The sequence below is a fragment of the Lagenorhynchus albirostris genome, chromosome 4 (genome assembly GCF_949774975.1).
Source record: "Lagenorhynchus albirostris chromosome 4, mLagAlb1.1, whole genome shotgun sequence".
NCBI lineage: Eukaryota > Metazoa > Chordata > Mammalia > Artiodactyla > Delphinidae > Lagenorhynchus > Lagenorhynchus albirostris.
Window position 1 is genome coordinate 80429883 of NC_083098.1, and position 23346 is coordinate 80453228.

The following is a 23346-nucleotide window of genomic DNA, read 5'->3' on the forward strand; positions in this document are numbered from 1 at the left end:
TGAAAGCTTCATTATATAGTCATGATTGATTAAATCATTGGCCATTGGCAACTGATTCAACATCTAGAACCTCTTCCCTCCTCAGAGGTTAGGATAGGAATGACAGTTCCAACCCTCTAATCACATTATTGGCTCCATTGGCAGCCAGCCCCCATCCATAGATGACATCCCAAAATTACCTCATTAACATATCAAAACACCTTTGTCACTCTCAACACTTAGAAAATTCCAAGGGTTTTGGGAGTTATGAGTGAGGAACCATGAGCAAAGACCAAATATATATATGAGAAATGTATTTTGGTCAACTGGATGACCATATATATATTTTTCTTATAAATCACAATATCATATGTGCCTTTCAGTGGTCAAGATTGGGTCAAAAATGAGAGAGAACATGCCCTATAAATGAGGAGTTCTCCTAGATCACATTAGTATATCCATTTGGGGCTGTGATGGAGAAGTAAGAAGTAAGGAAAAATATCAGAGGTAGATCATGGGTAGTCTTCCTAAACGTTGTTTATATAAACTGAATGGTTCATATTTGGATAAAATTGATAACATTCATTTTCAGATTGTTGCTAAGATCATCATGCTAAGATCATGTACCATATATTGATTTTTACTGCATATTATTAGGAAATCTTGTCTAGGGTGAATTACTCTCATAGGCTAAAAAGCAGAAGGAGTGTTAAGGCCTCTTTATTGTTTGTCTCAAATAAATAACTTTAAATCATTGTTTAAGGGTATATTAGTCACAGAAGGAAACTGAATCCACCATATCAAATTTTCTCTACACCATTCACTGTGTTTATACACTTTAACAAGTATTACAAGATACTGGGTTTGGCTTTTGGCAGGTTTTTGTTTGTTTGTTTTTTTTTTTTTTTTTTTTTGGCTGTAGCATCTGTTCAGAGTGTCAGAGTACAAATTTAGAAGCTTATATATATAGCCAGCAGGTCATCTTTTCATGAGCTGTTGTTAAAAATTTCTCAGATAAAGCTACATTTGTTGGAGGATCTTTCGACTAAAATAATATAAAGGTATGTGTCTGATCCTTCTAAAAAATTTGGCATTTAAACAAAATATAAAGCTGGGTTATGTAAGGACTTTAATACCTATAGTCATATTACATAAAGCTTTGCATGTTCTGAAAACTTACTGTAGTTTCCAGTAAAATTACTCTCTATGCTTTATAATAACATATTTTCATGGACTGAGAAAGTTCTGCTCTTAAACTTTAAATTCTTTAAATTATAAGTTGTTAAAAGATTTAACACTCTCCTAGTCCTGATTTTAGTTTATATAATCATAGTTACTTTTATACACATTACTAATGAAAAATCTTGACTTCTTATATCAGATGTATGAATCTAATTTTAGAAAAGCTTTCTGTATTTTTACTGAGCTGAAAAAAATTTGATATATTTGACAACTGTTACTTGCATATTTCTGATTAATGAGGCCCTTAGAGCTAAGGCTGTTTATGCAGTTTCATTTGAAATTTATTGTAAGTAGTATTCCATAGATTTATTATAATTATATGGATTACTGTTAGTGATTTTTAAATTCATTCTTTTGAAATAGAAAGCTTTTCAAAGAAAAAATAAAGATTAAAATGTTGAGTTGAAAACCATATCTGTCAGGTTGAAAAGATTCTTTACTCCATTCTCTAATTTTCATCCAAAGAGACACTATTACCCACTTTGCTATTGTTTTCTTTCCCAACCTTTTCCTCCTGTCAAGTCTTTCTTTTTCCCTCTGCTATTCTAAACCGTTAGGTCTATATCAAGATCATGCACTCCTCTTCATTCCCAGAAGTGAATAAAAACTATGTAGATGGTGTATGGAAAGATAGACTCTGTTCCTATAGCAGAATTGAGCCTTTCTCCCTCTGACTTAGCATAAGCCTAAGTGCAGCAGGCAGGGCAAGAGAAAAGGAAAATGTTTCAAACACCTTTTAGGAATTATAAAGTAGAACTAGGAGATTAGTTTTTAGAGTTTTGTCTATGTTTTGGGGAGAAGAGAGGCTGTTAGCACACTTTAAAGCTCTATGAGAAAATCAAACATTATTATTATTAGCTGTTTGCTTTCTGGCCTTGCAACAAGATATATATATATATATATATATATATATATAAATAGATAGATACACACACACACACACATATATATGTATATCTATCTCTCTATATATATATTCTTATAGTGGGGAACTAACATTGTTTAAGGGAAAACTTTCTAGATGTATACCAACTTTTAAACTTTTTCTCTTAAACTGCTGAGAATAAGGTATTAGGTGAAGAATGTTTTTTTTTCAGATCAGTTAAAGTCAATTTAGTCAAAGTCACAGTCCTAGTGAGTGAAAACTTCAGAAAAGTGAATTGAAGATATAGGTTTTGTAAATGACTTTCTAGCATACATTTCCACACCCTTCCCCCATTCGAAGACTACCTTGTTCTCTAATAGGAATCCTGCCATAATCACAGCATCTATTAATCCTCGTAAATACCTCAAGGGAACCTTTATTGACTCCTAAACTTCTGCATTTTTCACTCTTATTTTTCAGGATGTCAAACTTGGGACAATTTGACTCCGACTTTTACCAATCTAATTATAACATTGAAAATCAGGAGCAGAGTTATAATGATTCTAATGCCTATGGAAATCTTTATGGATCTAGAGAGTAAGTACTTGACACTGAGAAAATATGTTCTCATTTTAAGAAGTCATAATATTTTGACAGGGAGTTTCAGGTAGGGAGTTTCCCTTGAGGGAAGCAAAACCTCTCCCCGCTGTATCTCAGTAAAATGCTCAAGAAGAAATGTTAGGAAAGGGCAGAGAAATGAATTCAGCTTCCCATGAATGGCCTTGATCGCCTCAGGCGATCAAGGTGAAAGACTTGTCGCCTCAGGTGAAAGACTTGTCTCCTCTTTTCAAAACATCACTTAATCAGGAGCATGAATACAGGCCCTGGACAAACAGAAAACATTTTCCTTTTACCTGATATTTCCCAGGATACTGCTCAAGAAACCGATTTTATTCAACTTAATAAACATTTACTGAGTGCCTGCATGTGTGTTGGAAATTAAGAAAGGCACTGTAAACCCAAAGATAAAGAAGAAATCTATAATCTTTTCCCTCACAAAATTAAAAAATTTATGTTGGAGAGGGGGACAATTAAATATGCTATTATAATACAGTGTGGCAATTCCTAACTGAAATCGAGATAAATGTAGTTCAGAATGTGTTAGTTATGTGAGTTGACAATTCAACTTGAGTTGAAAATAAATTAAAAAATGGTTAAGAATTTAGTATTTACCCTCTACTAGTGCCCCAAATAGGGCAGTTAGAATGAGAAGAATTTGGTTCAATCTGGCTCTGGTATTTGTTTTTTGTCACATTGGGAAAGACAACTTCCCCAACTGGGTGTGTTAAACTGAGAAATAAGGATGTAAATAATACCTGCTTCGTGAGAATTGTCTGAAGAACAATTGTGATAATGTGCAGGAAAGTGTGTGTTAAAGTAAAACCATTATAATATATATGTTATTTTTTTCATATAACTATAGTTTGCAGAAGCAATGGACACCATTGCTGAGTCACTTAAACATGCATTTGGTTACACAGTTGCTTCTTTAGATGTTCTTTTACATTAGTGAACTGTGAGAAGGGACAGAGAAATTAAGGAATTTTTCCAAGGTCACACAGCTCGTAAAAAATGGGGTTAGGCTACTAGTCCAAGGTTGTTGGATTAGACTAAGGGGCATATAATTTATTGTAAAATCAAGACATTTTTGAGAGTAAAATGTGTGCTATTAATAACAATGTTGGTACAATAAGAATAAACTGGATCATCTTAGGCAAACTGGGATGTGTGGTTACTGTGCCATTCCAACAAGTTTAGGGCAAATAACCACATAAGAAATATTTCAAATTTATTAATTCTTGAAGTTTATTTTTCGAACACAGGTAAGTACCTTGAAAACTCCAGAATAAGGAGGAAAAAACAGAATAAATACAACAGGAAGTGGGGACTCTTCCGTTTCAACTACACCAAGACAATTTGGATGTTGTTTTTATGGGCTGATGACTCCTGCAGACACAGGCAGATAAGTGCCGTTTTCACAAGCTACATCCTTACTACTCGTGCTGAACCACTGCTCTAAAGCGATAGGGAAAGGAATTGGTAACCAATGTTTTTAAAACTGTAGAAATTAAATATCTGGAATTTTATCTCATTCATGCCCCTAGTCTATGTTGTCTAGCATTAGTCAAATTGCCATAAGAACATCTTAAAATGAAAAGCAATCCATACCTCTATCTACCTATCTATCTGAATATTATCACCAGGCAAATTAAATGTGTTTAAAATATTTATAAGAAAGATGGGGGAAAAGGATAAAGCTGTCTAGAATTGGCTCAATCATTGCTGAATCCAACAACAGAAAAAGAAGTTAATTTTATTTCATTTATGATTTACAGTTTGGAAGGTCGAGAAAAAACAGAAAAGTGTATGATGGCCCAGGGAGTAGTTTGAGCATGAAGGTATTACAGGATGGTAACTCAAATATATATAATCCACATGAAAGCTATCTAATAGGATTTTTCAGCTCTGTGCTCCTGTTTTATTGAAGGGATCCAGTGGTCTGCTGTTTCTTTTCTCCCTTCTCTTCTCCAGATGGAATAAGCACCTGGGCAGCATCCGCAATCCACATTTTCAGAGTAAACGAAACTGAAAAGTCCAGTAAAAGAGAGACAAAGCTGTCTCCTTAAGCAGGGACTCAAACCACAGCCTTCTCCCCCCACCCCAGCCCACCCAATTTTCTTTCTCCATTTGACTGCACATATCAATGTTGACCAGAAATCGAGATGACAAGGAGATGGAAATTAATATAACCAAGTGAGGGCAAGTTATGATTATATTGCATCAGGTTGATGGCCTGGCCTACTTCAGATGCTTAGCATTTAAATCCAAGTCCTGATTTGGATGTGGTAAATTCCAACCCACACTGCAAGTCTCAGGAATTAGAAAAGGGCATATTAGCTGTGGTACTTTTATGAGGTACATAAAACATGGAGTCAGGTCAGTGATTTACAAGTGTGCATCAAATAACTCCAGAAACTTGATCTTTTATTCATACAGTGAATAGTTCAGTTAAAATGTACCCCAAATCAGAATAAGATGTTCATCATACTGGCAAAAGACATAGGAATCCAGTAGCTAGTTATAATCAATTAGTCTCTCTCTCCCTGTCCCCTGCCCCATTCCCTCCTCCTCAGTATGAGAGCTTATTTTAAAACACTTGTTATGATCAATGAATGGCGTAGTGATCTGAAAGCTGGTTGAATGTGCTTCTTATGAATGAACATATTTATATTTTTAACCAAGTTTTCTTAGTTTAGGATGAACAAGATGGAGTTTTCTCATTAAAAAAACAACTTAACTATCCAGTCATTCAGATAGGCATTATTTCCAATGTCTGCAGCCAGTTTTCTAGGCTGTATTTTCCCACTGCAGTTTCCAGCTTTTGAAATGGGAAATCTATTCCAATTATTTAGAGTAAGAAATAGCTGTTTCTGCAGAAAGGTGACAACAACTGGAAAACTCCCTTTGAATGTTTCAGCAGGACTTGAACAGATAGATACTGAATTATCAGCTTTTCTGAGTCTCTAGACCTGCGATTCCTTTAGTGTTTCAAGCATAGTTAATGGCACATCATTATGTGTACCCGCTGGCTGAGCCAGGATCTGGGAATGTCATACAAGCCCATTCCCCCAGGGATCAGACTGAAAAAGGAAAGGAACATCAATTGACCCTCATGATGGAAGTCCATACAGTTTTGGAAAAACAAAGCCTCTAATAAAATACGTACCTATTGATTATGTGATGCGACAGAAAACTGACTCTGTGCAACAGACATAATTCTGAAACCACAGAAAGCATAACTGAGTCTTCTAACAGTGATCTTCTGTATTTACATTGGAAGGTGAATGTTAAGTCCTGTTGTCTCAGAAACAGTTAAATATTTTTCCCAAGCTGGAGGCCATGCCGTATCTTAACACAATATCATCTAAGTAAAGACAAGCCTCTTCAGGCTGGTTGGAACTGTATAACCCCATGTATAGGTGGTGAGAAGGGGAATATTGAAGAATTAGTGAGCATTCCGAGGGTTTGTATATGGACCTTGCTTCATGGCTTAGAGACGGAAAGCCAAGCCAGGCATGGGTGTAGTGGAGATTCTCCTGGTAGGAAAACAAAGGGTGGGTGGGATGTTGTCAAAGTCAGTCTGGGTGTTCCAGGGAAACCAAAATGGGAAAAAGCTAGAGATGATCAGCACAGAAGGAATACAAACTCTTGACTTCCTATTAATGTTGTTTTCTCTGAGGAAGTGGCAGACTGGGAGACAACAATTTGCAAATAGAGAAGATGCTGTTTCAGGGTGTGAGGAAGGTGTCTAGAATGCTTCAGTGTCAGTCTCGGGAAGAGAAGAGCATACAGATACTTAGCTAATGCTTATTGATCACTTTTTGTGTGCCCCACGCTAACCTAAGTGCTTTATTTATTTCAGCTAATTTAATTCATCATAACCTTATGAGTTCTATTATTGTCTTCATATTACAGATGAGGAAACTGAGGCACAGAATGTGAAATGATTTGCCTAAGATTATAAAATTGGGATTTGAACCCAGGCAGTCAGACTCCAGGAGTCCTGTTTGCTAAGCACTCTACTTGGTTCAGGATACATCCTACGATGGGACTAGCATTACAGGCAGAAATATAATACATAGAGTTGGAAAGCAAAAGAAGGGAAAAATGACCAAGAATGTTGCCAGTCGTTCTAAAGGAGGCTTTTGCACTCACTTCACAGTTGTTTGAAATGATTTTTACAGGAATAGGAGATGCCTGTTAACAAAGGTAATATTTAAATCCTAGCAGCCTGAGTCCAGTGTTTATTCTGGTCTAATTCAGTTGAAATTTGGAATAATGTGTTGAGTTAGAAATCATCAAAGTTTCAGTATTTACCTTCTCAAAGAGCTAATTAGGATGCTCTGTAATCAAGGAAATCAAGGACCACTTTTTATGTTCCTTTCCCTCCCCTCCCCTCCCCTCCCCTCCCCTCCCCTTCCCTTCCCTTCCCTTCCCTTTCCTTTCCTTTTGGTAAAAACAATTTGAAATGACCAAATAACCTCATGGATGAGCCCTTTTTTCTTCCTTCCTTTCTCTTCCTGCAAGAAGTTATTTACGAAGATTGTTTTCCAACTTTCTCACACAAATGGTGAAATAAAAACCAAATAAAAGCACAATCAAGGAAATATTGTAATATGGTGTTTCAACAAAACTAAACTGCACGTTTCAAAAGATGGACAGTGAAGCCAGCTATGGAAGACTTTTAAGTCAGGTTCTCAAAGATAATTCGATTGTCAATAACTGTCTGGGAATAGCCAGAGCTAAAAAGTCTACTCCTTGATGGACAACGGTCAGTTTAGGTGTTTTTTTTCCCCTATGAATTGACTACTATTAAAATTTTGATTTTTAAAAATTTTTATTGAAATATAGTTGATTTACAATGTTGTGTTAGTTTCAGGTGTACAGCAAAGTGATTCAGTTATACATATATATATATATATATATATATATATATATTCTTCTTTTACATTCTCTTCCATTATAGGTTACTACAAGATATTGAGTATAGTTCCCTGTGCTATACAGTAGGTTCTTGTTGATTATCTATTTTAAACATAGTAGTGTGTATATGTTAATTCCAAACTCCTAATTTATCCCTCCCACTCTTTCCCCTTTAGTAACCATAAGTTTGTTTTCTATGTCTGTGGGTCTATTTCTGTTTTGTAAATAAGTTCATTTGTATCTTTTTTTTTTAGATTCTACATATAAGCAATAGCATATGATATTTGTCTTTCTCTGTCTGTCTGACTTCACTTAGTATGACTATGATTTTTTACTTGCTGCCTCCATAGATGTATAGGGAATGTCCTGTTTGGTGACTGTCCCTGAAAACCAGTGAAAAAGCAGCATTGTGTAGGGATCAGGGCACTGCTCAGACAGTTTCAGTTCACAGTCCAGCACCTGAATATTATTGTGTGTTACCAGGCAAGTCATTCAGTCTCCGTGAACCTGTATTTCTTTTTCTGTAAGATGGGATTAAAACTACGGTTTTTACCTTGCAGAGTTTTAATTACGTGAGAAAATGTGAAGGAGAGTGTCCAGCACATTGTAAATTATCAATACATGTTAGTCAATATGGATCATTCTTCTAGAGAGTTTTCTCACAACTAGTCACTTTTTTTGATTAAATTTAAACGTCAAGCAAGTTAATTCTTTCATGGGTAAATAGTCATAAAAACTAGGAGAAATCATAAAAGGAAAATTGTAGTTTCCTTCCTTGATTTGTCGTAATAGCCCTTTCTTAGATGTGTAAATATCAGTATTTTCCTTTTTCTAGACAACAAGCCAGTGAGCAGCCTCAGGCTGCCTTCGTCCCACCAGAGATGCTCGTGTCATCCAGTTATGCGGGACAATTCTTTCAGCCAGCATCCAACCAGGATTATTATTCACCATCTTCTTACATTGACAGTTTTGATGAAGAGCCTCCTTTACTAGAAGATAAGTTAAGGAAGTGCTATTAATGTGTGTACAGCTCAAAGAACAATAGCAATAATCAGCTCTTAATGTGCGCTGTCAGCATGCCGCACACAGTGTTTTATGTGATTATTCCACATATAAACAAGAGTCTGCCAGACCAACACACTTAAACCTTTGGGAGTTTGTCTCCTGTATGTGTGGGGACAATTGGAAGTAGATACGAGCTATTGCTGTGCTAGTCTTGCAGTTTTTAAATGTTTCTTCACTGTTTCTTGAATGTGGACTCCCTGACCTTATCTAGACAACAGTGAAGACATCTTTTGGCAGAGTGATTATATCAGAGTAACCACAAGCATATCTTACTATTTTCTGCTATGTTTGCCTGGGAGCAAAGTGGGTAGTTTCTCAGTACTCTTTTTTTGTTGTCATGGGGAAAAGACAGGTTTTTTTCCCTTCCTGGCTCCTGTGAGCCCGCACATCTCAGATAGATATGACTAAGTGGGAAGGAATATGATTCCAGTAAATAGCACTGTTGGTGGCAAGGAAACCTAGGGACCCTTGCAGTTAAAAGTGGCCCCCAAAGATTTCAGGCATCTTCCATCCATTGATTTTTTTTTTAATCCAGCCAATTTATATCTGCCACTTTTGTTCTTAAGGAATGTCAACATGATGCTAGAAAACTAAAGTTCAAGGAGATTCATATTTGGAAGCCAACGGGCTTCCCTGGTGGTGCAGTGGTTGAGAGTTCGCCTGCCGATGCAGGGGACACGGCTTTGTGCCCCCGTCTGGGAAGATCCCACATGCCGCGGAGCGGCTGGGCCCGTGAGCCATGGCCGCTGAGTCTGCGCGTCCGGAGCCTGTGCTCCGCAACGGGAGAGGCCACAGCAGTGAGAGGTCCGCGCACCGGAAAAAAAAAAAAAAAAAAAAAAAAATTTGGAAGCCAAGGAGAAATATTCACAGGCTAACTGCTCTAACTCTTTTGTATGTAGTCCAGTGAAAAGGGATAGGCTAAAATTCCCAATATTTCACATCAAAAGATCATTGTTTGCTTCTTATGAACACAGCCAGCCCCCTGATAGTAAAACATTCTTCTCTCTTTGCCTTCAAATTAAGAAAAGAGGAAAGATTTAAACCATTCAGAAAAGCACAGAGATTTATATAATCTATTTGTTGGCTCTTTAGAAGCCAGTTAAGTTTTTGGATCAATTACGCTTAACCAATTCATTCTAATTTGCCTCTGCATCTGATATCTAACACCTGAAAGTTATAAGCCATTCTCATCAAGAATTTTCCTTGACTCCACCAACATCTCTACATAAAAAAAACTATCAATTGACTAATTATAAAATTAATCTATATTCAAAATAGAAATTTGGAAAATATAGAAACATATGAATAAAAATATTTAAAAATCACCAAAAATTTTGTCTCTGAGACATATCATTAATAATTTGATGTAATTTCTTCCACCCTTTATTCTGTTTTTCTATGAATATATACATATATACACTAAAAAATGAAATACTATATTTCTTTGACTATGAATATATTGGTAAATACTTAAAAATAAAAGTTGGATCATACTATGGGCATAAAGTTTTATATTTTTTAAAGTTACTTTATATCATAAGCATTTCTATACAGGCATTCTTTAAAGTCATTAAATGTTATTTGAAAATATGACATGTAATGGCTTCATAATATTTTACTATATACAAGTACTATAATTTAAATCTACCATAGAGGTCATTCTTTATAATCAATAATGCTTTGGTGAATATCATAGTTAAAACTTTGACCTGTACAGAATCTGTCCTTAGGATGGAACTATAACATTGGGATTACTGGGTCAAAAGCCATTTATACTGTCAGGCTCATCTAGAAAAATAATGAGCCAACAGACCTCCACAGTAGAATATGAAATGTCTTTGTTAATTTGATAGGCAAAAAGGCAAAAAAGAATACTTTTTATTTCTTGGTTACTAGAAAAGTTAAACATTTTTTTCATATGTTTATTGACTGTTTTATATGTTTTTTTCGTATGTTTATTGTTTTACATGTTTTTACCTCTTTCTGTTTTTCAAGTTCTTTGCAGGTTTCCTATTGGAATCTTAAGATTTTTCCTTTCCTTTTTTATTTATAGAGATATTTATATGGTAAAGATATTAATTATTGTCTGGAATATGTATTTCAAGCTTTTTTTTCCTAGGTTGTGTTTGCCATCTAATTTGTTTGTGGGATATTAGGGCATATAGTCATTTTATTAATCATATTTATGTTTTTAACTCCACAATATTTTTCTTGGTAACTTTTCTTTCCAATTGCTCTTTTGTTTAGAATATATTTCTCCAGCTCTAGATACTGCTTATATCCTCTTGTAGATTCTTAAATTTTTAAATTATCTTTTTGTTTTTCACTTAAATTTTTGATTCATTGAAAATTGTTTTAGGTTAGTGCATGAAGTAGAATTTAACTTTGTTTTTTTTCTTTAATGATTGATCAATTTTTCCTGTAACATTTACTGAAAATAATTTTTTCTACTTGTCTCAGATGCCTCCATTCTAATATTCTAAACTCAAATACATTCTCCCATGATGTCTTCTTAAATTTCAAAAAGGAAAGAAATATACTAGATTTCCCCTCCTACTACATCTCAGAGAAATTCCTAGATTGTTTTGTTTTCTCTTTGTGATTATCTCCACCAAATATATTGTATATTAGAAGAGAGAGTATCTGATATAATTTTGCATTTTGAGTCTATGAAATTTCTAGACTCTGATCCAATATGTTCTTCAGGCTGGGTGACTTTGTGAAAGCCTCAACCCTCATCTGTCTAAAAGATATAAAAAGACCATAGGCAGGATTTCTAGGATAAGATGATAAAAGACATTTGCTAGTTTTTATTGAGCATACACCAAAACAACATATAAAATTATGAAGTTATAATAATTAACATCCCTTGCACAAAAACATGCTATTTGAAAGTGCACTCATTTATTCCTTAAACACTTAGTTGTCTAAAAGACTTGTTTCGTTTTATGTAAGAATAATAACCTTTGCTATTTGATCATGTATAATCAATGTTAACAAATGCATCTTGAAGAATAATAGTCAATTCAAATCTGTCAGACTAGAAAAATTACTGTGATATTTGGTATTTACATTTGTAGCATAGCCTGATGTTTACATTTGAAAGGCCAGTGCCACAATTTGCATAGTAAACAAAGATATTAATTCATTTTTATAACATATAGTATACTTTACTACCACTAGATGACAGCAAAACAATAAATTTTGCATTCAAATTTCACAGCAGTTTCATCTTTTTTTATCTTGTAAAATAAGTTGTTATATTAGGGTATCTACAATTGATAAATAGGTATCTCATTTGCATACCTTATAATAAATTTGAAAACAAAATATTATGGAGATGTATTTTGGTAAAAAACACATAAAATATTTTTTCTTATGAAAATATTTAGTAGGTCTTATGTTCATTCATTGTTTCATGACTCCATGTTGAAACATGCAAAAGTTAATTATGCCATCAAATAAATGGCTGATATCAGTAATAATGTCTCATAAAGCATTTTCATCTGGGTTTCTTCAGGAATAATGATTATGCTTTTAGAGGGGAAAGGCATTTTGAATTAAAGGCCACTTTATTGTGGTAAATACTGAAAACATATTGTTAATGTAAATATATAAATTGAAAATAAAGTTTGAAGACAACATAAGCCTCAGGTGAAATTCATTTAAACTATAGTATTTCTCAATTTTTAAAATCTTCTGCTATTTTAAAAATCACATTGGACATTCTAACCTATTTCAAGTTGGTGAACTACTCATATACTCCAAAGTGTATGTTCATTAAGAAATATATAAATACACTGTGAAACTAAAAAGGGAAGTTGAAATGTAAATGATTTGCTCACTATTTATTTAATTCAAATTAAATTCAAATTCTTTCTTTTCAAGCTTGGGTTGGCTAGCAATTGTCAACCTGGATGTGAAAAGAGTGAAAGATACACTTTCTATCCTAGTTCGGGCAATGTCTGGCTGACCTTCTAAAAATGTCTAGGCCCCTGTTAGAGCAAGGTCCCTGTATGTCATGGCGATCATTGAAAGTTCATCTAGTATTCTGTGTGTAGAATGTCAGCTTTGCAAGGTGTTTAGGTGGTATACACAACTATAAAAGAAGTTGAATTATACCTTGTCTCTGACCAAAGAGCGGTACTAAATCCTGGGAAGGGAAGTTGAATGGCAGGTACCAATGATTTAGGGAGACAATCCTTCACATGGGAGAACTGGGCTCACTTCAAAAAACTACAAACCTTATGAGATTAGATGCATATTGACTCAACAACAGCTATATGATTAAAAGCATGGGTTCTTTTTTTCTTTTGTACCCTCTTGTTTTGTACCCTATCCCTAGCCCCTGGCAACCACTTTTCTGCTCCAACTCTATGAGTTTGACTTAAAATTTTTTTAGACTCCACATACAAGTGATACCATGCAGTATTTGACTTTCTCTGTCTGGCTTATTTCACTTAGAAAAATGCTCTCAAGGGCCATTCATGTTGTCACAAATGACAGGATTTCCTTGCTTTTTTATGACTGAATAGTATTCCAATGTGTATATATATATATATATATATATATATATATATATATATATATGTATACCACAACTTTTTTACACATTCATCCAGCAGTGTACACTTTGGTGGTTTCCATGTCTTGGCAGTTGCTGCTTTCAGCACGGGGGTGCAGATATCTCTTTGATATCCTGTTTTTGTTTCCTTCAGATATATTCCCAGAAGTGGCATGGCTGGATCATACAGTAGTTTTATTTTTTATTTACTTTTTTTTTTTTTTTTTTTGCGGTACGCGGGCCTCTCACTGTTGTGGCCTCTCCCGCTGCGGAGCACAGGCTCCGGACGCGCAGGCTCAGAGGCCATGGCTCACGGACCCAGCCGCTCCTCAGCATGTGGGATCTTCCCGGACCGGGGCACGAAACCGTGTCTTCCTGGACCGGGGCACGAAACCGTGTCTTCCCGGACGGGGGACACGGCAGGCAGACTCTCAACCACTGCGCCACCAGGAAAGCCCAGTAGTTCTATTTTTAAAAAACATTTTGAGGAACCCCCATACTGTTCTCCATACTGGCTGCACCAATAAACATTCCCACGAAGAGTGCACAAATGTTCCCTTTTCTCCACATCCTTGCCAACACTTAATTTCTTGTCTTTTTGATGTTAGCCATTCTAACAGGTGTGAGATGATATTGTGGTTTTGATTTGCATTTCCCTGATGATTAATGGTGTTGAGCACATTTTTATGTACCTGTTGGCCATTTGTATGTCTTCTTTGGAAAAATTTCTGTTCAGTTCTTCTGTCCATTTTTTAATTGGACTATTTTATTTATTTAGTTTTCTATTACTGGCTCTGTGACTTTGGAAAAGTTCATCACTCCAAACCTCAGCCATCTGATGCACAAAGTAGGAATAAAATAACAGTACCAGCCTCAATGCACATCAGTAAGAACAACACATGTAAATCTTGTAAGGCTTACAGCAAAATTCAGTAAAAATATTCCGTTAAAAAGAATTCCACTCTTTTTAGCTCAAATGTATGTACTTTCTAGTAGTTTAGCTCCAGTTTTTCCTAACCTCCACCTCACCCATATTCAAATTTAAAATGAGAGAAGGAGGGTAACCAACTTGATTACTGATTCCTAAGTGGTGACGTTATATTCTCCTTTGTGAATGTCCTTTTTTTTTCTACTCCAGATGCATCTTAAAGTTTATCTTTATAGGAGTGGTGAGGAAAGTAACTGGTGTGATGTTGGCATTTATTTCTATATTCAGTGGATGTCAAATGGCTGGTTTTTTTGTTTTTTTTAATGAAAAAGATATAAGAGGAGCAGAATCTAGCAGCGGGGTCTGTAAAGGGGCAGTCAGAATTCTTCGAAAAACAAGGCATTGGAGAAATAATTAGAAATTACTAATTGAGTGTAGACTCATGGACACTGAGCCCACTGCTTTTGGATATTTTATTCTAGCATCACCACTCATAAAAGGGAAAGGTTAATTGTCTCAAGAATTTAATCTCTGAATACACAGACTCAACAACACAGAGCACTGACCTTATTAAAATATGTATGCACGCCATGATTGCTTTTACTTGCTGAATGAGCCATTGCCTTTTCTCCTCTGTGGAGTTTCAGGCAGTTAGCATGGTATTGCTCTTCTCATCAGGCGGAGTATAAGTAAAATCCCAGACCTAGGCTAAGTGTCTTTAGATTAGATAACACTGCTAATTGAAAATTATGCATGTTTGGTAGGACAAGTTTCAGAAGTGTTAGCAATAGAAAATGCAGGAAAAAGAAATATCTCAGTGGGCATTAAGATGGGACTTTTTGTTTGTTAGCTACCATTATATTTTGTTTTTACTGTATAATGTCCATTTCCTCATTTTTGGCTGCATTTTAAGCTTCTATTTGCTGCAGAAGGCAGGGAAATTTTTTCTTGATGGAATTATTTCTCTAAAATATATCTTTCAGCTCATTGTGTGGGAATAAAAAGTCTTTTTTTTGTTTCAAGGTTGCTATATATTACGTAGAACTTTAAACTATGAAGGTATAACAATCAGATTAAAGTGCTAAGTAAATTAATAATATTTGTTAACTTTAATTAAAGAATATTACTCATGCTTATTTTTCTATATTTATATTATCTCCTCCCCCTTCTTCTTTATAGAACTTGGAATTAATTTTGATCACATACGGCAAAAAACATTGACAGTGTTAAACCCACTGAAGCCAGCAGATGGCAGCATTATGAATGAAACAGACCTCACTGGGCCCATCCTGTTCTGTGGGGTCCTAGGAGCTTCCCTACTTCTGGTAATGGACAGCAGCAAGCACTACATTTTCCTATTTTTAAGCTAACATTGGTTTATCTAAGTTTCATGTTTTCAGCATTATATTTCTACTTCTGCATACACCACAGCCAAGTACCAGATTTTAATGCATGTCCTTTCAAATGTCATTTTTGAAGAGGTCTTTGTAAATACGGAAGAAAGTATATCACTTTATGAAGTGAAAATTGTTTGATTCATAACTACATTTTTTTTTGGTGAGAGAGACATATTTAATAGAACCATAATGACACAGAGAAACTGCCATCATGTATTACAACAGATAAAAAATGTAAATTTAAATAGAATTTCAAAAATCAAATCACCAAGACAGATTTTCAACAAAGCAGGAAATCATATAAATGATTTTCTTGTAATTTAAGTCTTTTTTGTTGTTTAGAAAAGACTGTCGATCTGAAAAAGGAGGAACACATGGATTTGGGAAACAGAGGGCTGAAATTTTATTTCTTGTTTTCTGTGAGATTTCTGTTGTGACATTGGACAAATCCCCTCTATTTACTCATCATTTTCATTGCTGGGGTGTATCTATCTCTAGACTATTTCAAATATTCTGTTAGGTATGAGATGAGTCTCCTTGTTTCTGGTTAGGCTATTATGAATAAATTGACTTGCAACGATAAGCAGTGATTTGTTTATTCAACCTGTATATTTCCCGTATCATTTTAGTTTTCTGTTTTTTATGAAGGCAATTTTTCCCCTGACATCTCCATTTGTCTTGTGTATGGGCCTCTTTCATTCTTTAAATCTGGGAGTAATGATATTCAGAGTCATCCAAAAAGAAAAACATATTTCCACCTAGGTTAAGTTTAGAAGGTATTCTAGCTTATAGTTTAGAAAAACGATTTCTCCACCCAAAGAAGGGAAGAAAAAGAAGAAATGAGAAAGGTCTATGATTTTGTGTTAAGGAGGTAATGACAATACATTAAAAACAGAGGATGAACAAGATGGTCAAGCCAGTCTGACAAGTACAGTTTCATTAGGGCACAAAGAGATAAATTTGGCAAGAGAGGTAATATAGGAAATTAAAGATTCTAAGAAAAGTCCTTAAAATAACTACTCATTTCACTTTCCTTTCTTACAGCTATCCACTTCCCTAATGCAGCTATACTTCTCAAAAATAGCTGTAAAATGTATTTGCAACTAAATGAGTCTTCACTTTTCATTATTAATTACATAATACTAATCGAAATTCTGATAGAAATATAATTTCTGCATTGTAGTGTGGTCAATAATCACATCATATTTACCCAATACAATAGTACTTATAGCATCTTATTTCTTCCTTTGAACTACAGCAAATGCAAATACTCAACTAATCTAACACTATATCAACCAGAGTTTTAATTTAGTCTCTAACGTCCCTTCTGTCTTTGTCATAGTAATTTGATAATCTTAGATTAAGCTGCTAAGTAAGACCATGTCAATTAATCAAATTGTCAGAAACAATCAATTTAATATATTAACTCATCTTTCTTTTTCAGGTAATTCGTAATATAACAGCTCTTTGTTTTTCTGTAGAAAATATTACTATTACCACCTCTTAAAGGAAAGCATTAATCCCATTAAGATCTTTTTTGTGTACATAATGTTAGTTGGAATTATTTAAATATCCTCTCTTTTGTTTTAAGTGCAAAGTAATACAGGCAAAGAACTCAACTGAAAGTGGAAAAATTGGATCTGCCCCTAACTTTGCCTCCAGGTGTGATCCTGAACCTTTTTTTTTGTTTTCCTATTTCTTGGCCTTCATTTTTTTCATTTTGAAGATCAAAAAGGAGGTTTATATAAGTGGTTCTTAAGGTTCGTTTCAGTTGTGAAATTTTAGGGAATGTGTAAAAGTGCGTATTTTCTCAAACTTTTTAGGCAAATATTTTCACTTCAACTTTACCATTAGATGTGGTTACTTCAGAATTGATTCTGATACATGTAGAACAATAAGGACCGAAAAACTCCACTGGATATTAATAAAGCCAAATTTAACTCAGAGTCCATTTGAGGCTGTTAACCCTGCCCTGGATATCTAAAATTAAAATGTAAAAGATGATTTTTATGGGCTGGTATATGCATTGTACTAGAGAAAGCAAAACTAAATCCAGAAACAATATTCAAATCTGTTCATTATCTCTGGAGGCGTAAGATTCATAGTCACATACTCATCACTTATTATGATTTATAATTATATAAGGCACAACACCTTTTAGTGGACTTTCTTCATGTTGAAGGAAGCAAACTAAAAAGAACTGCTTCAAACACTCAACACAAATTTAACTTTACTTATTCTTCCTCTTAAAATTATTTTCACCCCCCAAACCATGAACACAAGTGTTTTAAAGCTATGGCTCCATTTAATTTTTCTAGTAGAGCTAAGAGTGTGATCTGGAAAAGGAACATGCACAGCCAATATAAAAGCATAATCAGAAGAATAAGAAGTATTTCAAGTAAAGATGTAGTAATAAGGGTGGTACAAGGCTGACCTAAAAATTTTGAATTTAAAAAGAAATTGAACATTTATTTTCCATTTCAATTACAAGTTCTTGTTAGAATTTGAAACAACTTAAAAAATGGGACTGGCCCTGCCAGATGGAATTGTACCTCAAATTAGATAAACTAACAAGAGTAAGAGATAAGGAGAGAGGTCAGTAGCTGATATGGAAAAGGACAATTTTACTACCAAATTAGTTTTATCCACCCTCTATTTACCCCATGCACAAAACTGGTTAGGGTCATGGACCAGCTATGTGTCCTTTGGGTACAGGGAAGTTGTGTTTCACCATTACAACTATTCCTACCTCAGAATTATCCCACCCAATTAAAATATTAAGTAGAATGTTTCTCTACTACGTGAAAGTGATTTGAAATTGTCACTATTTTCCAAGTGGAGCAAACTCACCCAATAGAGCAGTACATAACTGATGTGTTTCTTTTAGCATGCCCATTAGCATTATTGGCATTATTTCAGAAAATAGCCAGGAGGACTTATTATGACTAATGCAGCAAAGAATTCTGCAGCATAGCCCAGGGACATTTTGTGAAAGAACTTTGTAGTGATCCACTTCCCCAACTGCAGAGGAAGAAAACTTCAAAATAGCCAGACAATTTTAAACATTAAAATGGTCATGATATTCTCCATTAATTAATTACAAAATAAATATCTCTTTATTCTGTAAGACATAAGGACAACTATGGAGCAGAAAAAAGGACAGCTAAAAAGCTCTCTCTCTGAATCAACTTACCAGATCCTTTGTTGTTTTCAAATAATTCCCATGAAAACTGGAGTCAGCCTCCTCAATCTTTATCTAGAATTTCTAACCAGCTTAATGTATATATATAAAAATGACATGCATTCTTTACTGGAGCTTTGGCATCCTCGGGTGGCAAACATTAAAATATCCTCTGTTGAATCAGTAGTAGATTGTGACTTTCCCTGGATGAGTTTAACGGTGCTGGCTCAGGAACAAGTCTCTAGTGCTCTGTGGGTGATGGCTATTTTGATGAATCCTCAGGTCAGTGGTCTATCCTGAACACTACTGACTTCCTTTAACAATACCTCTTTTGTGATTTGCTATCAGTTGGTTTATATAAATCAGTTTTTCATAAAGTCTGTTCAGTTAAGCTGGTAATAGGCATTATGAAAACAAAGGATTCTGGGGTCAGATAAGTTTGGGGTATACTGGCTTAAATAAGGTTAAATAAGTCCCCTTGTTTATGACTTGTTAGAGCTCCTGCAGGTGTTAAAGACCTAAATTTTAGAGCTGGACTGCCTGGATTCAAAGCTGAGCTCCACTGCTTACCATTATTTTACCTTGGGCAAGTTCCTTAACCTCTCTGCACCTCAGTTTCCTCATGTGTATAATGGGTACAACAATGGTACCAACTAATTATGTTGTGTGGATTAAATAAATTAATATATGTGAAATCTTTAGAATAGGACTGAACATAGTAAATCTGACAGATGTTTGCTAATATTACTAATATGTTTTGTAAATCTCCAAGACTAAATTGGAATGTTTTCATTAACTTATTCATTCATTTAATTGTTCAACAGATATGGGGAGAAAAATATATCCTTACCTATGCCTAGTACCCCAATAGGCAATCTATGATAAAAAATATAAATCTGGAAATATAAGCACGCTTGTGCCATGTCACGTATAGTTCAAGGAGGGGGGGTGGTGGTGTTTGTTTTCATGACCTGAATCCGTATAACAGGCAGTATTTTTTCCAGAACTCCCAGTCTCGAGACTTATACTACAAAGACATGAGCAGCATTGAGCTGATTGATTCGAAAATACTCTCTGCTTTGTTGACAATCTGATTTCTTCTTGATGTTTGTTCTATGTTCAAACCGTTTTCTTCCCGTTGTTTCAGGCAGGAAAAGTCCAGTTTGGTTACGTGTATGGCACGAGTGCCATTGGCTGCTTAGGGATTCACGCCTTACTAAACTTGATGAGCTCTTCAGGGGTGTCCTGTGGCTGCGTGGCGAGTGTTCTGGGTTACTGCCTGATACCCATGGTCATCCTGTCCAGCTGTGCCATCTTCTTTTCACTGCAGTAAGCGTCTGTGTGTGCTAATTGACCCCACCTGCACAATCATCGCTAGGGTTTGCCACACCAGTACAACAGTTAGCCTCTTTCTGATCATGTTAGTAGTGGGATTGGGGAAACTGGCTATTAAAAGCTACATACAGATTCAGGAAAGTAGGTCGGTTTTGGCTCAGGTGCTGTTCCTTTCGATGATTTAAAAAATAAATTAAACGAAGTTATCTTTAAAATTGGCACTTTGTAAGTTGTCACATCCTTCAGTATGAACTATTGTCATGGGTAATATAACCAACAACAGAAAATTCACTTGTTTGAATTAAGAAGAGTAAGTGCCTGGTGCACACTGACAAATTGCTTCAGCTCCCAAGCACTCTGCCTTCTAGGCAGGAAGCGAGTATTCTTTCTCAGCTGGACTCCTTGCAGTGCAGAATTCCCAGGAAGCCTAATGAGGATATTACTGCTAGAGAACTTTATAGCATATATGCTCAGTCAATATATTTTTTTCTTTTTTACTTCCTGGGCAGATAGTATTTGCAATTCAAAAATATTAATGAGGATTCAGTAGATATGCTTCTGTCGGGCACTTTCCCAGGGCAGTGCATATCACTACCACTTTGGTTGGGAAGAGTAAGTAATTACATAGTCCTTTGTCACCTGCCATGCTCCAAATCCAATTAGAAATAAACATTTGCCATCAGTGCTCATTCTTCCACATCCAAAGGAGACACAATTCACATTTTTTTTTCTTGGATGATCTAAGTTTTAGGTTATCAACACTATACTGGATAGGATATTACATACAGAATTTTGCCAATGCCAGATAAACATTTTAGAAAGACTTTAATATTTTTGTTTAGATATAATCTCAGACATTTTCTTCATAACGTTATTGAGAATGACATAGATGGAAATGCTTTTTTTGTTTTAATATGGTTTCATTTTGAAAGTAATAGTCTTGAGAATAACAGAGCAAACTCTTACTTTACCAGCGAGTGCTTAACACTTAAAAGAGAGGAATACAACAGAAAATGGAAACTTTGAATGTATAAGTACAATGTGAGTTAAAGGTGTATTTATTGAGTCTTGTCCATGGAAAAATTCCACTTTTTGTATATCATGTTCCTTAGCAAGCTGTTCTGTTTGCTATGTTGTTTGGTACAGATGTTTGACAAGTTACTACAGAGTTCAGTTTTACAACTTCCATTTTGTCAGATGCTTTTGCCAAAGAATACTATAATGATCAACCATTTAAAAATTCTAGGTTTTAGACATTATTTCCATCAAAGTTTAGCTTTGGGGTATCTTAAATGACTCCAGATTATTAGGGAAAGAAAATAAAAACTACAACTCTTGAATTTTGAGAATCATCAGAGGTCTGGACATTTTTCACTAGATTTTCATTCTGAAATGTAAAGGATGAATTAGAAATCCTTTAAATTATATTAATGGGGAATAAGCTATCTGATCTCTAAGACCATTAAACTGAAATTGCCTTTTTGGGCATATTAATATAACATTCAAATGAATTATATATAATCTCACATTTTTGTTCACCAAAACCTGTAAATTGAATCACTCTAAATTTTATTTCTAATAGATATTAACTAAACCTACAAATGTAATATTTACTAGAGTGTTTTAAAATATTTTTGGTTTGTTTATAATCTAAGGCATCATAAGCTATATTGTATACTTTTTCACTTGTTTTGCTTTGGTTCAATTATTAAAAGTAGGTATTTCTGTCATTCTCACAAATAATAAACACAATTCTCAATTTCAGATTCAGCCAGGATCAAGTGAGGCAGTATAGTTTGACAGTGGCTAGAACAATACGCTGGTACTTAGCAGCACTTGACCTAATGACCATTTCACTTTGCAATTTTTTTAAGTCACTTCACTCCCATTTCTTCCTAAAGAACCAATTGTCTCCACAGTTACTTTTTGAAGATACCAATTTGAACAAATCCATTTTGATATTATAAAAATCCACACGTTTATTTGCCAAAGTGATCTTCAGCAATGAGGTGGGAGGCCACACACATCTGTGCCTTACTGCTGCATCTGTTCCCTCACTGAGCTGTGTCAGGCTTTGCTGTCCTAGACAAAAACCCAGGACATGGACCTGGGTGTGCTGGGGAGTAGGAACCCCACTGGAATGCGAGTCCAGTCATTTTTCTGCTCATATTGGGGGTAAATTTAGGAAGAAAGTGGGGAAAAGAAATCTGTAGCTGTAAAAGAAGTCTCTAAACATAGCTTATATAAAAGAATTTCGGAAGTGGGGATTTGAATGTTGACTCATGAGAGTGACAGCAGGTCAATTCTTCTGTTTCCAATAATCTGAGTTTTTACCACCCTATAAAATATTTAGCTTCTAATGGTGAACTTGATTCAAAAATTTTCTAAATAGCTGAGGCCTTTGAGTTCCTGTGGTTCCTCACCCTCCTTTTACAAATTGAGAAAGTGGTTATAAATATTGTACCAAGGACATTTCAGAGGCAGCTGTGATTCAATAACCTCTTTTTCTCCTGGTGTAAGATAACCATCTCCTTTGTCTTTGCTCTAGGGGCACCTTTGGAACTGTGTTGGCACTGGTCATCATTGGCTGGTGTAGTCTCTCAGCCTCCAAAATTTTCACTTCAGCCTTGGCCATGGAAGGACAGCAGCTTCTCATTGCCTACCCTTGCGCCTTACTTTATGGGCTTTTTGCCCTCCTAACAGTTTTCTGAAGATTATTTGAGATGGCATTACAGGATTCTATTTGTTTGTCGCTCAGATTATCCTGGAAATGTATTGGCATTCACATTTGGTCATATGATTTCTGTTTTATCGCTGTTGAGAGAATAATAAGCAGAGAGACAAAACAGCACTTAAGGATGGGGCTCTAATAGGCTGTTTGGTTTTAATGATGATTTGCTTATTGGTTGGTGCATTAAAACAATTTAAAATACTTTAAAATAAAAAGGGATATAGTTGTTGTACTGATGGACCCTGCTTTTCTCAATGGATGTATTTCTGAGAAATTGTAAGTAAATAAAATCATATGCTGACTGGGTAGAGGAAATCTACAGTGAGCCTTTTGAGAAATCTTCATGACAGTTCAAGCTGTGTACAAGTTGTTTAAGTCACACTGTCCAGGACCTTTGGAGAATTTCAGGGGAGGTGTTATTTAGGGTTTGATTCATCTGAGAGTCAAAGAATCTCCTGCCTTTCCATTCATTTACTTTCACAGCTATTGTTTGGTCCCATTTGCACAATGCATTC

General features: G+C 35.1%; 1 protein-coding gene across 2 annotated transcripts; it reads left to right on the forward strand.

The window, feature by feature from the left end:
- Nucleotides 1-924: 924 nt before the first annotated feature.
- Nucleotides 925-23150, forward strand: YIPF7 (Yip1 domain family member 7). Of its 2 annotated transcripts, XM_060148258.1 has the most exons (6): nt 925-1040; nt 2567-2683; nt 8466-8624; nt 15365-15512; nt 19913-20094; nt 22649-23063. In XM_060148258.1, the coding sequence occupies exons 2-6, from the start codon at nt 2568-2570 to the stop codon at nt 22809-22811; spliced, it is 768 nt and encodes a 255-aa protein (XP_060004241.1). In that variant the 5' UTR covers nt 925-1040; nt 2567; the 3' UTR covers nt 22812-23063. The 2 variants fall into 2 exon arrangements, with proteins under 2 accessions (XP_060004241.1, XP_060004242.1); XM_060148259.1 differs by lacking the exon at nt 925-1040 and having other exon boundaries at nt 22649-23150.
- The last annotated feature ends 196 nt before the right edge of the window (nt 23151-23346 follow it).

Excerpts from the sequence above, each read along its gene's own strand:
- YIPF7 (XM_060148258.1), top strand. The coding sequence starts at position 2,568 with ATGTCAAACTTGGGACAATTTGACTCCGACTTTTACCAATCTAATTAT. Across the intron at positions 2,684-8,465 it reads AATCTTTATGGATCTAGAGA|ACAACAAGCCAGTGAGCAGC; the intron begins GTAAGTACTTGA and ends TCCTTTTTCTAG. Across the intron at positions 20,095-22,648 it reads GCCATCTTCTTTTCACTGCA|GGGCACCTTTGGAACTGTGT; the intron begins GTAAGCGTCTGT and ends TCTTTGCTCTAG.